Raw genomic sequence first — 16,733 nt, forward strand, 5'->3', positions numbered from 1 at the left:
AGAAGGCCCTTTGTTAGTATGTTTTTCCCCCCTCCCATAGCAAATAGCAGGGTGGGTGGGGTGGGAATGGTTTTCACTGGAAAGATAGAACATCCTCACTTGCCAAGCCCTCCTTCAGCTGCTATTTACATAGACCTAAACAGCCTGGTGTCCTCCAGAGGTTTTGGGCTAGCACCATCCAGGGTGACCGGTGTTCAGGGATGATGGGAGTTGTAGTCTAGCAACATCAGGAGGGGCACCAGGTTTAGGAAGACTGGTTTTAATTCATAGACCTTCGAGCTTTTTCATGTCCTCCCTTCTTGTTTGGCCTTGAACCAATGAAACAAGGAATCTGACTCTGGGTTGAGCAACCCAAGAAGAGGTGCTGTTCCAAAGAACAAAAGTCAGTCATGTGTCCATTACTCAAGCAGTTAAGCTTCTGGTGAGTCAGGAAGATTCCTCACCCCCCTTCAACTCTCACAAAACAAAAGCTTGATTGTGTTGTGTGGAAATCTTATCTTCTGCATGTTCAGGGAGATAAATCATGTTAAATTTGTATTTCCCCATACTGTAACAACCCATTGTAACAGAATTCTACCTCTTTCTTCTTATTCTCAGGTGATGACTCTTCAAATTCATTTACATAAGAGTCATGTGACACTGTTAGAGTATATAATACGCCCGACTAAACTACTGGATCATAGTTGCTGCTGATTTGCCTGTGGAGACTTCTCAGCACCTTCAAGTTTGACTTGTCACCATGATGGCTGGAGGCTTAACAGATGCCAGTCCTTCTACTCCAGATGTTCAGCAGCTGGCTGACAAGGTAAGTAAAAGAGCCCATTAAACATTGACAAATTTATATTTTGTATATAAATTAAACCAATGTGGTAAATGCATTTTCCACTTATTTAGTAGCCGTCATTCAATTGTGAAATAAGAATACCTGTTTATCTGGCTACAGATTGCATGTGTTATTTCAGAATCAATAACCTCCCTTGACTCAAAGTTTGGGGGCGCCAGTGACAATGCCCTATTCTAACTAATGGTGATGGGGAGGGGCATTGAGTGCCCCCCAACTCTTTGCTCTCCTGTCCTGCTACAGACCCCCTGTCTTGTGTCATCCACACTGGGACCAGATTTGGAAAATGAATATCAATGCTGATAGTCTCACGATTTCAAATTCCCTTTATTTTGTAAATAAAGTAAAATAAAAATCCATAGGAGCTGTCACAAAGAGTCTTGTGGCAGCTCGGAGGTTATTATGGAATATGTTTTTGTGACACCTTACAGGCTTACAAACTGCTTGTGGCGCAAGTAAGGTGGTGTGTGGTTTTTTTGACTCTAGCCTACAAAAACTTAGATGCCACGAGGCTTTGTAGCTTTATTTTGAAAGAACGCTATTTGTTCTAGGGGAGCAGTTTAATATTTTCAGAGATCACAAAGCTAGCCATACTCAGATTCTTTTTCACAAAGGGCGGCAAATATGTTCCAGCAGCCTTAAGGGTTTTCAACGCAAAACCCGTTTCCCAACTCCTGTACGCTGCCAATGTCTGGCATAATGGGGACCTGCCAAAGCTAGATGGCTTTCAGGCAAAATTGCTGCGATCTCTGCTGCAGGTACCCAACTGTGTCCCCAACTCCATACTTCTGTTAGAAGCTGGTGAATGCCCAATTTCAACTAAAGCGTGGTGGGCTCAAGATTTCAGTGTTTGATCTAGGAAAGGGTTTGTACCAACACCTGACCAATTAGGAGTTTGTCAGCAAATGGCAGAAAACCATGGCTAAAAAAGCCACCTCTATTGGTCTGTCACCCCCCAACTGTATTACCTGGGTTATGAAGGTGCCCTAAAGACGTTAAAGCAAAGATTATGGGATAATGCACACAGTGACTTGCGATCTCGATCAAACGCAGTCTGTAGTCCGCTGGCAGTAAGAGCACAACATGGGCATGTCTTTAAGTTAACACCTTACATTAAAAACCTGAGAGTACCAAATTATCGAAGGCTTTTCACCAAAGCCAGACTAAACGCTTTTCCTTCTGCGGTGTTGGATGGCAGGTTGAGAGGAGTTCCCTACCAGGACAGACTTTGCTCGTGTGCTCAAGACATCGATTCCATAAAACATATTCTGTTGCACTGTGAAAAATATGAGCAAGCCAGGGCTGAACTGATATTACCCTTGCTGGTACCTTTCCCGGGAAAATCACTATGTCAGGTTCCTATTGGAAGACCGGACAAACACTAGAACGTTAGCAGTGGCAAAGTTTTTATCGGTGGTTGCAAGAACCAATGATCCCTATATTCTGAACAAAATGCTTGTTAAACCTGGAGGTAGGCTGTATGAATTGTGTATTGCTTTGTAATGATTTGTTGGGTCTCTGGACCGTAATAAAGGTTGATGATGATATTTTCAGAGACTAAATTGTTAGGTGTGGCCAAATGTATTGAGTCAGCCCACGCATTTTGACCACAATGTCATATAGCCTTTTGTGCCATTTTTACTGCATTTCTTCTTCATAAAAACTTCCATCTCAAGAAGCGTTTGGTTGCATACAAAAATGCGTCTCTCTTCTAGGCAAGCAGGTTTGGCTTCTCTGGGAAGGGCAGCCCTGAGCGTCCACCCTTGGCCTGAGATCAGGACTTGTCTTGAAACAGCGGCTGTTTCTGCACTTGTCCCAAATGGATTTGGGGGTCTGCAAAATTTCTCAAACCTAAAATGAATAACGGAGCAATGCAAACGCCCACCGTTTCCTATGGCTTTGGCTCAGTTCTTTGCTGCCCAAGAATGACAACTCAAATTATTTTTAATTTCAGATGAAATCTCAGATAGAACAGAAGGAAAACAAGGTTTACACTGTTTTCACTGCTGTTGAGTACAAAACACAGGTGGTTGCTGGAACAAACTATTTCATTAAGGTCAGTGCTCCAACTGAGAAATGATCGGGAATTTTATTAATGAACTTTCTATTCTAAAAAGTCTACATTTTTAAAACTAGTTGTGGCTAAGGAAAAGGTTAAAATGGGTGTGATGTGATTGGCCAGTGAGAATGCAAGGGAGGAATAAAAGTTAGAGTGGGAGGTTTTGAAATTCAGTTGAGGTTTGTCAGTTGAGGTTGAGGTTTGGGAGTTGAAGAAGGAAGAGGGAGGAATAGGTGTGGGTTGGTCGAGTTGTATTGTGAGAGAGTGAGAGGAATTGTTAGGTGGAGTCAGATAGATAGTTGGAATAATCCGTTTGGAGTTGTTAGGAACTAAGAATAAGAAACTGACAAGAGAAAAATTAACTGAAACCATAAGCTTGTTCCTGCATTTAAAAATAAACTTGATTATTTGGTTGTGTTAACAACTGTCTGGACTCCGTGTGTCCCCATGAGATACGGGGTGGTGGCAGTGGAAAAAGCAATCGCAGTGGCGGCACAGGGTCAATAGACCGTCAAACGTCCGGGGGCCCTGTGTGTGATCGCCACACTAGTTTTTATTGAAGAAGCTTAATCAAGCCATATATATATATATATATATATATATATATATATATATGCAGGTTTTGGTGTTTTCGGGTATCTTCCCGTGTAAGAGTTGGGGTGTCTAGGCGACGTTTCGACGAGGTCTCACTCGTCATCTTCAGGCTGGTGCTTTCGGCTTCTTGTTACTAGAACAGAGCAGGATCTCAGTGTTTGAGTTCCTATAAATACTGTTGAGGGGGTGTGGTGTATAGCCTCCAACGTTCTGGGCAGAGAGGAAGTTCCCAGGTTATTGTGCCTTTTCTTCTTTTGTTCATTAATTACTTGAGGGATATCTTGAGTGATTTCTTGAGTGATATTCTGAGTACCACTTAGGAGGGTCATTAGGTGTGGATTAGTTGCTAAAGCTTTCGTGTCTTGACCTCTTGAGCTTGTGAAGAGTTTTTCTGAGTTTTTCTGAGAAGAGTTTTTCTGAGAAGATGGCTGTACTGCACTTAGTTGTGCTCTGGCTTGGCTTCGTGTATAGGGGCGAGCTGTGGTTTTGTGCCCTGTGCCAGCCAGATCTGTGTAGGGATTGCAGGGGGGTGCAGCATCCGGAGGTGCCACTATGGTTTGGCTACTGGATGGTATCTGTAATTTATCTGTGGAGAGGGTCTGGGTTTGGGTCTGGTGTGGTTGATTGGAGATGGCGTTCTGTGTGCCTCTGGTTCTGGTGTCGGTTTTTGTGGGGAGGGCTAATTTCCAGATGTCTGGCAGGCGGGACGTGTCGTCACGCTTGTTCATGTTGTGAGGGTGTTTCTCTATCTCGATGGCTTCCATGATTATTCTCTTGTGGTGATGTTCCATGTTAAAGAGCAATTTGGAATCTGCAAAATTAATTTCGTGTCCTGTTTCTTTCATGTGTTGGTAAAGAGAGGAAGTTTTTTCTTCTTTTTTGACGGCATTCTTGTGTTCTGCGATACGTGCATTTATTCGTCTGTTTGTTTGTCCAATGTACGTGGCTGGGCAGACTTTGCAGGGTATTTCATAGACCCCTTGGTTTTCTAACTGGATTTTATCTTTTGGGTTTCTGAGGATATTGGCTATTTTTTGGTTGGTGCAAAAGGCTGTTTTGATATTGTGTTTATGGAGGATTTTGCTAATTTTATCTGTGGTGCCCTTGATATAAGGAAGGAGGGCCATGCCATTGTTTTCTTCTGTGTCTTGGTTTTTGGGGGGTGTTTCTTTTTGGATTAGCTTCGTAACCCTGTTTTGCTGGTATCCGTTGGCGATTAACACATTTGAGAGATTCTGTAACTCAGTTGTCAAGTGGTCTTCGTCAGCCAGGCGTTTGGTTCTGGAGATGAGAGTCTTGGCTACGGAGTTTATTTGTGCAGGGTGGTGGTGTGATTGTGCATGTAAGTAGCGGTTGGTGTGTGTTTTTTTCCGGTAGATAGTGTGTCCTCACACATCTCAACAGCCTACACCCCAAAATACAATTCACTATGGAAATAGAAGCCAACAACCAACTTCCCTTCCTTGACGTCCTAATCTACAAAAAACCTGATGGCTCCCTAGGACACACTATCTACCGGAAAAAAACACACACCAACCGCTACTTACATGCACAATCACACCACCACCCTGCACAAATAAACTCCGTAGCCAAGACTCTCATCTCCAGAACCAAACGCCTGGCTGACGAAGACCACTTGACAACTGAGTTACAGAATCTCTCAAATGTGTTAATCGCCAACGGATACCAGCAAAACAGGGTTACGAAGCTAATCCAAAAAGAAACACCCCCCAAAAACCAAGACACAGAAGAAAACAATGGCATGGCCCTCCTTCCTTATATCAAGGGCACCACAGATAAAATTAGCAAAATCCTCCATAAACACAATATCAAAACAGCCTTTTGCACCAACCAAAAAATAGCCAATATCCTCAGAAACCCAAAAGATAAAATCCAGTTAGAAAACCAAGGGGTCTATGAAATACCCTGCAAAGTCTGCCCAGCCACGTACATTGGACAAACAAACAGACGAATAAATGCACGTATCGCAGAACACAAGAATGCCGTCAAAAAAGAAGAAAAAACTTCCTCTCTTTACCAACACATGAAAGAAACAGGACACGAAATTAATTTTGCAGATTCCAAATTGCTCTTTAACATGGAACATCACCACAAGAGAATAATCATGGAAGCCATCGAGATAGAGAAACACCCTCACAACATGAACAAGCGTGACGACACGTCCCGCCTGCCAGACATCTGGAAATTAGCCCTCCCCACAAAAACCGACACCAGAACCAGAGGCACACAGAACGCCATCTCCAATCAACCACACCAGACCCAAACCCAGACCCTCTCCACAGATAAATTACAGATACCATCCAGTAGCCAAACCATAGTGGCACCTCCGGATGCTGCACCCCCCTGCAATCCCTACACAGATCTGGCTGGCACAGGGCACAAAACCACAGCTCGCCCCTATACACGAAGCCAAGCCAGAGCACAACTAAGTGCAGTACAGCCATCTTCTCAGAAAAACTCTTCTCAGAAAAACTCAGAAAAACTCTTCACAAGCTCAAGAGGTCAAGACACGAAAGCTTTAGCAACTAATCCACACCTAATGACCCTCCTAAGTGGTACTCAGAATATCACTCAAGAAATCACTCAAGATATCCCTCAAGTAATTAATGAACAAAAGAAGAAAAGGCACAATAACCTGGGAACTTCCTCTCTGCCCAGAACGTTGGAGGCTATACACCACACCCCCTCAACAGTATTTATAGGAACTCAAACACTGAGATCCTGCTCTGTTCTAGTAACAAGAAGCCGAAAGCACCAGCCTGAAGATGACGAGTGAGACCTCGTCGAAACGTCGCCTAGACACCCCAACTCTTACACGGGAAGATACCCGAAAACACCAAAACCTGCATTCCTGTACCCGTGAAAATCTACGAAAGCAAATATATATATATATATATATATATATATATATATATATATATATATATGCTTTGAAGTATTAATTATTGAATACCTTTGCCATTTAAAACTACTTCAACAGGAAGCTCTTGCATCACTTTAAAAATGGGCTGGCTTGCCTTTAGAGACGGACGTGTATCGTCCCTTCACTCGTTCTTCAAAATGAGAGAAATGCTGCCTGGTGCTGCCTGTTGGGTAAGACGCAGGTGGCGCTGTGGTCTAAACCTCTGAGGCTCTTGGGCTTGCCGATCGGAAGGTTGGCGGTTTGAATCCCCGTGATGGGGTGAGCTCTCATTGCTCAGTCCCAGCTCCTGCCAATCTAGCAGTTCAAAAGCACACCAGTGCAAGTAGATAAATAGGTACCGCTGTGGCGGGAAGGTAAATGGCATTTCCGTGCGCTCTGGCTTCCATCACTGTGTTCCATTGTGCCAGAAGCAGTTTAGTCATGCTGGCCACATGACCCACAAAGCTGTCTGTCCCTCGGCCTGAAAGTGAGATGAGCGCCACAAGCCCATAGCTGCCTTTGATTGGACATCATCATCATCATCCATTTTATTTATACCCTGCCCATCTGGCTGGGTTTCCCCAGCCACTCTTAAGCTTAACTGTCCAGGGGTCCTTTTATTTTTAACCTAGTCCTTCCACCTTTTCATTTGGTTACTACAGTAAAACCCTAAGAAAGTTGTCCCTCTCACTGTACAAAGCTGGCCAGTAGATTGTCCAGTCGAAGGGTCTCTAAGCAATGTGCATTTCCTGTTTAACACAAGTCTTTTTATGCAAGCTACTTTTGCCTTAGGTTCCAACCATCCCTCCCTCCCTCAATTAAAAGCTTCTCATAGGAGTAGCTAATTTGTGATTCTGCCGGCCTCTTACTTTCATAATCTCCCCAAACTTTGAACTGGCTGCTAGGAATTGGGAGTCCAACAGTAGCTGGAGGGGCACATTTTAGGATTGTTAATGTGAACTCGGGTAGTAATTAACATCGAACATTTTAACCCTGGCCCATTCTCTCTTCCCTATAGGTCGATGTTGGCCAGGGTGAACATTTGCACTTGCGTGTATTCCAGCCCCTTCCTCACAAGAACGAAGCCCCTTCTTTGACCGCTTACCAGACTGGGAAGACAGCAAGTGATCCACTGAACTACTTCTAATGAGAAGTAGCCCTTTCTGCTGCCATCTTGTGTATGTTTTTTAAACAAATACAGGATGCAGACTGACATGTCAAAATCAGCTACAAATAAAACATCTTGTTTGGGAAGTTTTAGGCTGTGAGTCTGCATTGTATTCTGTGTAATAGCAACATTTATTCCTCGTACTTTTCCACTAGTAAGACACAGGGATAGAAAGTGAATAGTATACTTTGTGCACTTCCAGGCTTCCCGGAAAACAAGGCAAACGATAGCCAGTAGGCACAATTTCATAATTTATCTCTCTAGAATTTAAGGATATGATTGCAAAGGCAACTACTAAACTGCATTTACCTCACACTCACAGGACCCACATAACATTTGTAAAGGGGACCCCTGACCATTAGGTCGTCGTAACAGACTCTGGGGTCGCGGCGCTCATCTCGCTTTACTGGCCAAGGGAGCCGGCGTTTGTCCGCAGACAGCTTCCGGGTCATGTGGCCAGCATGACTAAGCCGCTTCTGGCAAACCAGAGCAGCTCACGGAAACGGCGTTTCCCTTCCCGCCAGAGCGGTACCTATTTATCTACTTGCATTTTGACGTGCTTTCGAACTGCTAGGTTGGCAGGAGCTGGGACCGAGCAACGGGAGCTCACCCCGTCGCAGGGATTCAAACCACCGACCTTCTGATTGGCAAGTCCTAGGCTCTGGTTTAACCCACAGCGCCACCCGCGTCCCTAACATCTGTCTTAGAACATCCAAAAAAGAAAAAAGAAAAAGGGATTGCCCACTCTTTCCTGTTTCACCCAAACAAGGCAGCCAGTTGGTTGCTGTTGTTTTTCAAGGGAATACAGGGAAGAAGCTTCTCTTTCAATTACTGTGTGGAAGACAGAGCTGGTATTCTCAGATATGAAGGAACAACCATTGTGATCCTTGTCAGCAGCCATAGGCACAATCTGAAACCTACACAGTCTCATTTGAATCTGTGCTACCACCTCCTACAGTCCACATGGGTGTGGGCAAGGGGAGGCGGCAGGCAGCTCCTGCCCCCTATATCCTCAAAAACTATTGAAAAGCATTAAAAATACTCAGCTAACTGAGGTTCTGTTCCCATCGCAGGAGCCAGTTCCCCCTAGTCAGAAGCCTGCCCTCATAATGCCTTTGCCCATGATCTCCCAAAAAAGCTCAGTAACCTTGGGGGGTGATCTCCCCTAAAAGTTCGACAACTTTTCTGCCTTCCCCCCAACAAAAATCTTGGCTATGCCCACGACAATCCATCTTAACTACTGTGGCCAGATCCAGACACCATCAGCCAGTCTTCACCCACTTCCCATTTACCATCCAACCTAATGAAGAGCTGAGTTGAACCTGACCTTCAACACTTATGAAGTTTCCCCTAATAACATGGGCTTTTTTTTTTTAAGCAAGCAACTTGATTTATTGAAAAGGATCCAAAGAAGTGGTATACAAAAATGAATGCACATCAGATGAATTCTTGGGTATATAATGACTACGTAGCCCTATTCAGACGTTGCTCACATGTCAGGCATAAGCGCATAGAGGATTGGGACCTGGTTTTAGCCCAATCAGCGTCTTCCCCCTCCTCTTTTTTCTTTTTAGTAACCACATGGTCATGGTTGTGTGAGCAGAAATCCCAGTAATATGTGCGCTCCTGCTCGTGAGTAGGGGGGTCTCCACAGCTGGGACACCTGATTAGTCAAGTGTCATGAATTAGGCTTTCTGCTCATACAAAATGTTGCTGAACACGTGTGGGGTGGGGGGGGAGGTGATAGCGTGAGGTAAAAAGCACAGTCCCAGTCCTTGATCTATGCGCTTACGGTTTACACACAAGTAACACATAAATGCTTGTACGCCACAAGAATTAATACGATCAAAGCATAGCTACATTACTCCAGTTTTAAAGCACGATGCTATTTTTTTAAGAAAGAAAGAAAAATCATTTGCATTTGGCAAAATAAACACCGGTTTTCAACTGAGTAAAAAACTGCAGAGGGAGAAAGGCTTCTGCAGAACTGCTTAGAAGTAAGCCAGTTCATCGTGCTTTGCTTTCTTGCTTTGGTAACTGGTGAGCTCCAGCGGTTTGTTTTCATGAGGGAGTCTTTTGTACACTCTCATGTGAAGGAACTCGTCATTGCCAATGTGGACCTGGGAAGGAAGAAAAAGGGGCCTGTAAATTGTGTGAAGTGAAGGCATAATAATAATAATAATAATAATAATAATAATAATAATAATAATAATAATAATAATAATTTATTATTTATACCCCACCCATCTGGCTGGGCTTCATCAGCCACTCTGGGCGGCTTCCAACAAAATATTGAAATACAGTAATACATCAAACATTAAAAGCTTCCCTAAAGAGGGCTGCCTTCAGATGTCTGCTAAAAGTCTGGTAGTTGTTGTTCTCTTTGACATCTGGTGGGAGGGCGTTCCACAGGGCGGGTGCCACCACCGAGAAGGCCCTCTGCCTGGTTCCCTGTAGCTTTGCTTCTAGCAGTGAGGGAACCACCAGAAGGCCCTCAGACCTCAGTGTCTGGGCTGAACGATGGGGGTGGAGACGCTCCTTCAGGTATACTGGACTGAGGCCGTTTAGGGGAAAGGTCATCCTCTATAGCTTAGGCATCAGCACTCATCTCGCTTCATTATAGTTGTACTGTAGTTGGGAAGGGGAGGAGGAATCAAGCTTCTTTCCTATGGAAGGATTGCTTTTCACATCTCCGTGACGCCAAACAAATGCCAGGAGCTCCTGTTTAGCCTACTCTGTCCTAAAGGATTCATCTGCCTCACGTTCCTCAGGGAAATCATCCAATCCCTCAGTTCTCTGAGGCTTCAGCAGCACCAACACAAATGATTGCTTCAAGGGTGCAAACTGCAGTATCAGCACAGATGTATTACTGCTGTTATTGTTAGAATGAAAACCAAGATTTAGTAAATGGGGCCTAATTCTCAGTGAAGCAATCAATTTCTGTAGCAGATGTATCAGTTCAGACGGTGGGGGGGGAGGAATCAAATGACTGAACTCTCACACTATTAAAAGGTAAAGGGACCCCTGACCATTAGGTCCAGTCATGACCGACTCTGGGGTTGTGGTGCTCATCTCGCTTTATTGGCCGAGGGAGCCGGCGTACAGCTTCCGGGTCATGTGGCCAGCATGACTAAGCCGCTTCTGGCGAACCAGAGCAGCGCACGGAAACGCCGTTTACCTTCCCACCAGAGTGGTACCTATTTATCTACTTGCACTCTGACATACTTTCGAACTGCTAGGTTGGCAGGAGCAGGGACTAAGCAACGGAAGCTCACTCCATGGCGGGGATTCAAACTGCCGACCTTCTGATCAGCAAGTCCTAGGCTCTGTGGTTTAACCCACAGCGCCACCCGCGTCACGCTATTACCAACATCCAAAATAATTTATCTCCACATTTAAAAGCAGTATGCTGGGGAGAAGGGAAGAGTAGAATTCCAGCCCCTTAACAGAACCCAGCCTCTTGGATAATGCTGTTGTCCTGGGTGAATTTCCACCCCCAGTCTCTCCCACTTCCCCATTCATCACTTCTACGGGTGCTGCTACAGGTCCTCTGTCTTTGCGCTCTTTGCTCTCCTACTTTTAAGGCTCGCCGGGTTCTGGGAGATGGAGGGTCTGGAATGTTTTCCAATGACAACAGGTCAACCGGGTGTTGTTCTGGGCTCTCCCATGAGTTCCCAACTTTTCTCCTCATCTGCCTCTGAGCTGCGAACTCCCGCAAACCCCTGTTGTAATTCTGAACTGTCTTCTTCTTCTCTGGAAGGGTCATGATGGGCAGGCGGTCTCCACCATTCCTCCTCTGCCCAGTACCTGGCACCCAGCCACTACCCAGGATTTACCGCCTCAGCCCTAAGCTTGGCTTCCAAAGGCTCAGACTCGGGCAAAATCACCTGGAAAATACCCTGGATGTTTTAATTTGTTGACATATAATGGAGAAACTGTCCATTATTAGCAGATATACTGCATTTGACTTGCTGGCCAAAAGAGCGAATGTGTGCTTTACAACAACAAAAACAGCAGGCATATACGGTACCTTGATGAAGTAGTTTATTCCAGCAACCATCTGCGTCTTAAACTCAACTGCTTCGAAGACTTCAAAGTTTCTGCCTTCTTTCTCTTCCACTTGTCCTTTCACCTTTGGGAACAGAAAAAGGTGGGGTGGGGTGGGGAGGAATCAGAATTTGTTTGCTGCTTAAAATATTGTGAGGCCTGCCAAAATCTCTGCCATTTGTGCCTGGAGAGGTTTTAAAGACCAGATGTAGAGGTGAAAGAAGAGCCGAGAGCTGGGAAAGTTCTGCTCCCTGTGGGGATACTGCTCAAGACAGTATCCCCACCCCATGGAAGCTTCTCCTCTGCTTTATTTGACCTATAATACAATGTGGAAAACAGAATCCTAGCTGCTTTGAAATAGAGCAAACCCACCCAGCATTAGGAAACTCCCAAGCTTCCTCCATCTCGGCCCTCCAGATGTTTTTGGCCTACAACTCCCATGATCCCTAGCTAGCACGACCAGTAGTCAGGGATGATGGGAATTGTAGTGTCAAAACATCTGTAGGGCCGAGGTTGAGGAAGCCTGCCCTAGCAATTTTCGAAACTCCCATTGTTCTAGGCGCATTTTGCGACAGGGAATTTCATCAGCGCGAGCAGTTTCTGAACTCTGGGTGCAGTACAGTGCCTGAGATTTCAGATTAAAATTACAAAGTGGAAGGAAAGGAGGACCGTTTTCTGACTCCCCACTTCCAGCTACTCTGTCAAGACTGGGGAAGAGACCCTATTAAGAATATTAAGGGGGCGGGTAGCAGATGTCCAACAGGTAGATCATGATCAGATAGATCAGATTGCGGGGTGCACCTGGTGGATCCTGGTAGATTTTTGGCCCCTCAGTGTTCTCCCCCCCCCAAAAAACCCCCCAACTTTGGCTTCCTAAAAAAAGCTCAGCAACTTCGGGTAGATCACTTCCAATTTTTTTTTATACTGTGAGTAGATCACAGGCTATTGAGAGTTGGATGTCCCAGCACTTTCATCTATCACTTTCTAATACTGTTCCCTAGCACAGCCAACCCCAGTGGGGTGTCCTGTCAACATCTATCAGCTGATCAGCACCAATAGGGAGTCTCGCTTGCAAAGGAACAATGTCATCCTTTGCTGCTCATCCATCAATGAGGCTGGGCAACTGCTCTAGACCAGCAGAAGACCTAGCAGAAAAGCTGAGCCCTGTGAATACCTGTGGCTGGATCATAGTTATGAGTGGCCTCGGGATGAAATGTCCCAGACAGTTCCAAGTAACCGAGAATGGAAAATATGCAACTACAAGGAGGGATAGAGGAAGTGAAAGAGGAACGTGCTGAAACCACAAAATTCCAAAGTAACTGAGCAATTACAGTCAGGGTGGATCACAGGATCTAAAAGAACGATTTAAACTGCACAAATTCTTATTTTCTTTCGTTGATGAGGGTAATGTTGGTTCAAAACAGAACTGAATTAGCAGCCCCCAGTAAGGAACCAGAAATGCTCCTGTGCCCCTGAAATAAGCCTTGAGCCGCCCCATTGCTATATATCTCCATAACTTAGGGTAAGTCCACTTTGAGATTGGGAAACTTCAACCACAAGGAAGCACTGAGTCAAATGCTGTGCAAGGCTGACTCAGGGAAAACGCCCTCCTTGCTATTTTTAAGGTGGGATGATCAAACGGCAAGTTTCCAATCTAAGAAACGAACTTCTTGTGTGGATGCTTGTTTCTAAAGGAAAGGAAGACCCAAAGCATTTCTGCACCTTTTGGTGGGAATTCATTTCTTATTTATCAAATCTGCATATACAAAACACTGCCCTGCCTCCCCACATCATGAAATTTGGCTTTGATTATGCGTTTTGCTGTTTTTATTTTTCTACATTATTTGCTCTCTGCTTATTTGGAAAACACAACCTCTGTGCTGCTCCTGTATTTTGTAACTTTGATCATGTTTTGTTTGTATTTTTAATGTTAAAAAAACACACACCCTTTTTTTAAAGTTATGCATATTGTGGGGAATGCTCTCTTGGAAGTGTTGATCTATCATTTGGGGGAGTCCAAACTTATTTTGGGATGCGGGTTCACATATAGTCCTACTCTTAACTGAGGCTGCTCACTTAATTCCACTTCACTATGTCCTGGGAAGGACAAATAAGGAACTAGGACTAAGTAACCAATCTCAGCGCCGTCTTTTGTTTTGGATAAGGAAGACTCCATAAGTTAAACCAATAGTCCCCGGAAATACGGGGGGGGGGGCTGGTTTATGTACTTTTAAACCAATGCACGGCTCCGAAGCGCTTCCTTCCATTTCTTTTCTAAAATCTATCCAGCCCCTTAATGAAACCCCAGTTGCCCAAGTGCACAAAAACTTCCTTCACCATGCACAACTTTTCGTTTTGGGGAAAATTGCCCCAAATGCGCCTAGTATTAGAATAAACCTTGGAGCGACATGATCGGCACCTGAGCATCAATGAAAGAGGTATGGAAACAACAAATATGTTGCTCTGCAGGCGTCAGCACTTCCAGGTTGACCTCTCTGGCACCTGGACTAACATGGCGACGACTACAGAACTTCTGTAGGCGAAGGGGGCGGCTAGTCCTCATGAGCCCCGGGGGGGTCAAGGGAGGAAGCGGAGAAGGGAGGGCCTCGCCTTTCATGCCAGATGTTGGGAAGCCGAGGAGCAAGCGCCACTGGAGGAGGAGGAGGAGGAGGAGAAGGAAGGGGGAGACTCTCTCCAGGCTGCGCTTTCATCTTCCCCACCTCCCCATCCATCCACCCGCCCAGCCAGCCCCCCGTCCCCCTCCAGAGGTTTCTCCAGCTGCGTCCAAGTGCCAGGAGGCTCCCTTCCTTACTTCCTGGGCGATTTGCTGCGTCTCGGCCGTGGCTACCTTGGCCTCGCTGGTCCCTCCGCACTTCATCCTCGGGCAGCGCCTTGCGCGTAAAAACGAAACTCCGGTGCGCAAAGGCGCCCTTCGCCACTGGCCGCCCCTCTGTCAGCTGGTCAAGTGATGCAGCTGGGCAGGCGGAGAGAGGGAGGAGAGGAGGAGGCTGACGCAGCGCAGGAAGGAAGAGAGGATTTCTCTCCTTCAGCGCTGCAGAAGCCATTTTTTTTCAACCCAAAAGCTCGAGAGAGACACGCAGAGAAATCCGAGAAGCAAGCCCGGATTTCGCTCCAAAATGTGCCCGGGCATTGCATTGCAAGGACTGGAGTGCCCTCCGCGCATTCCCGGAATTTATGCTCTGCCCAACCCAGACCTCGACTGGTGTCGATTATTTATTGCATTTATTGCTAAACGGCCCTGCTAGTTCAAAAACAAAGGCAGCCGGTTGCAAAGGAGCGCGCGTGCGGCTTGCAAAGCCTTGCAAGTGTGTGGCCGGCGGTTAACGTTGCAAACTGGGAGAAGGGCGAGGTCGACAGGGACCAAGTAATGGGATCCGGTGTCGTTATGCTATTGTGGATCTGGAATCGGGCTAAACAAGTACAGAACAAGTCGAGACAGCTACTTGCCCGCTGTTGTTAACATTGCAAAGCGACAATTTGTTGTTGACAAAGGACAGCTGGACATATAAAGGGCCCCATTACCTTCAGTAGTTTAGGGCCTCATCAAACCTAAATCTGGCCCTGATGCTGTGTATACACAACATTCTGTGATAGAATGAATGAAGACTCGGTGCTTGGTTTTTGTTTTAAAAGGGGGGGGGGCAGTAATTTTAAATCATTGTTCCAGTTTGTAGCATACTGGCCATCTTTCCCTTGAAAATTGCTTAGTTGAAATATAATACCTGGTTGTTGGATGGGAAGGGTTTGGAGTGACTTCAATAGATGTAAGAAAAAGATAAAGGACCCCTGACAGTTAAGTCCAATCGTGAACAACTCTGGGGTTACGGTGCTCATCTTGCTTTACTGGCCGAGGGAGCCAACATTTGTCCGGGTCATGTGGCCAGCAGGACTAAGCCTTCTGGTGAAACCAGAGCAGCGCACAGAAATGCCATTTACCTTCCCGCCAAAGTGGTACTGAATTATACTTGGATAACTATTTATCGACTTGCACTTTGACGTGCTTTCAAACTGCTAGTTTGGCAGGAGCAGGGACCGAGCAATGGGAGCTCACCCCGTTGCGGAGATTCGAACCGCCGTCCTTCCGATCGGCAAGTCCTAGGTTCTGTGGTTTAACCCACAGCGCCACCTGCATCCCTTTTAGATGTACAGCTCCACTCACTAGAATCATAGGGTTGGAAGAGACCACAAGGGCCATCGAGTCCAACCCCCTGCCAAGCAGGAAACACCATCAGAGCACTCCTGACATATGGTTGTCAAGCCTCTGCTTAAAGACCTCCAAAGTAGGAGACTCCACCACACTCCTTGGCAGCAAATTCCACTGTCAAACAGCTCTTACTGTCAGGAAGTTCTTCCTAATGTTGAGGTGGAATCTTCTTTCTTGTAGTTTGGATCCATTGCTCCGTGTCCGCTTCTCTGGAGCAGCAGAAAACAACCTTTCTCCCTCCTCTATGTGACATCCTTTTATAATTACAGAAGAAATTTCATTTCACTTTGACAATTAAAAACCTTGGTGTTTGACTCTTAAGAGCGTCTTTTTCGGTTTAAAGTTAAGTGTTCTTTCTCTGTTCTATCTCTAACTTAACTTTAACCGCCATGACATGATTGCATAATTATTGTAGCTTGCAAAACCAGATAAATCTTAGCACAATGTATAAAGTCACTTTCCAGATAATCATCACTGAAGTTGGACTGTTATTTTACAGGAAAGCAGTTGGAGGTGAAAGACCATGTGAAATTGGATACGATCAAGTGTGTTTATTCTGCCCAGAACTACCTGGGAAAAGGCATGTAAATTCAGATTGCAGTCCTATGCAACCTTTCAAGTTAGTATGGACAGGATTTGGGTTGCATATCAAGTAGTAAGAGCCAGATAGCAAAAGGAAGACTTTAAGTGTGTCCTTCTCCTTTAAACGGTTGGAGAGAGATCCATAAGAGGCCAAGCTAGCTTGTGGTGGGCAGAGGGAGGACCCTGCCAACTTCATTTTTACACGTGTAGTGTGAAAGCATTCAGCACACATCATATTTGACCTTGGGTGTAATGATGCTTTTGAAAACACACAAACCTTTAACTGGATTTTGC

The 16,733-nt window shown here is 45.4% G+C and overlaps 2 protein-coding genes across 2 annotated transcripts; one reads left to right on the plus strand and one right to left on the minus strand.

The window, feature by feature from the left end:
- Positions 1 to 493: 493 nt before the first annotated feature.
- LOC308576986 (cystatin-A-like) lies at positions 494 to 7,671 on the plus strand. The gene is made up of 3 exons (XM_081177120.1): positions 494 to 805; positions 2,796 to 2,897; positions 7,436 to 7,671. The coding sequence occupies exons 1-3, from the start codon at positions 740 to 742 to the stop codon at positions 7,562 to 7,564; spliced, it is 297 nt and encodes a 98-aa protein (XP_081033246.1). The 5' UTR covers positions 494 to 739; the 3' UTR covers positions 7,565 to 7,671.
- Positions 7,672 to 8,949: 1,278 nt separating this feature from the next.
- On the minus strand, positions 8,950 to 14,602 carry LOC308576985 (cystatin-B-like). Its single transcript, XM_081177119.1, has 3 exons — positions 14,445 to 14,602; positions 11,616 to 11,717; positions 8,950 to 9,705 (listed from the first exon to the last, which is right to left on the minus strand). Exons 1-3 carry the CDS (start codon positions 14,508 to 14,510, stop codon positions 9,577 to 9,579), a joined length of 297 nt encoding a protein of 98 aa, XP_081033245.1. The 5' UTR covers positions 14,511 to 14,602; the 3' UTR covers positions 8,950 to 9,576.
- Positions 14,603 to 16,733: the final 2,131 nt, after the last annotated feature.

This window comes from Podarcis bocagei (assembly GCF_964188305.1).
Source record: "Podarcis bocagei genome assembly, chromosome: 17".
Lineage (NCBI taxonomy): Eukaryota > Metazoa > Chordata > Lepidosauria > Squamata > Lacertidae > Podarcis > Podarcis bocagei.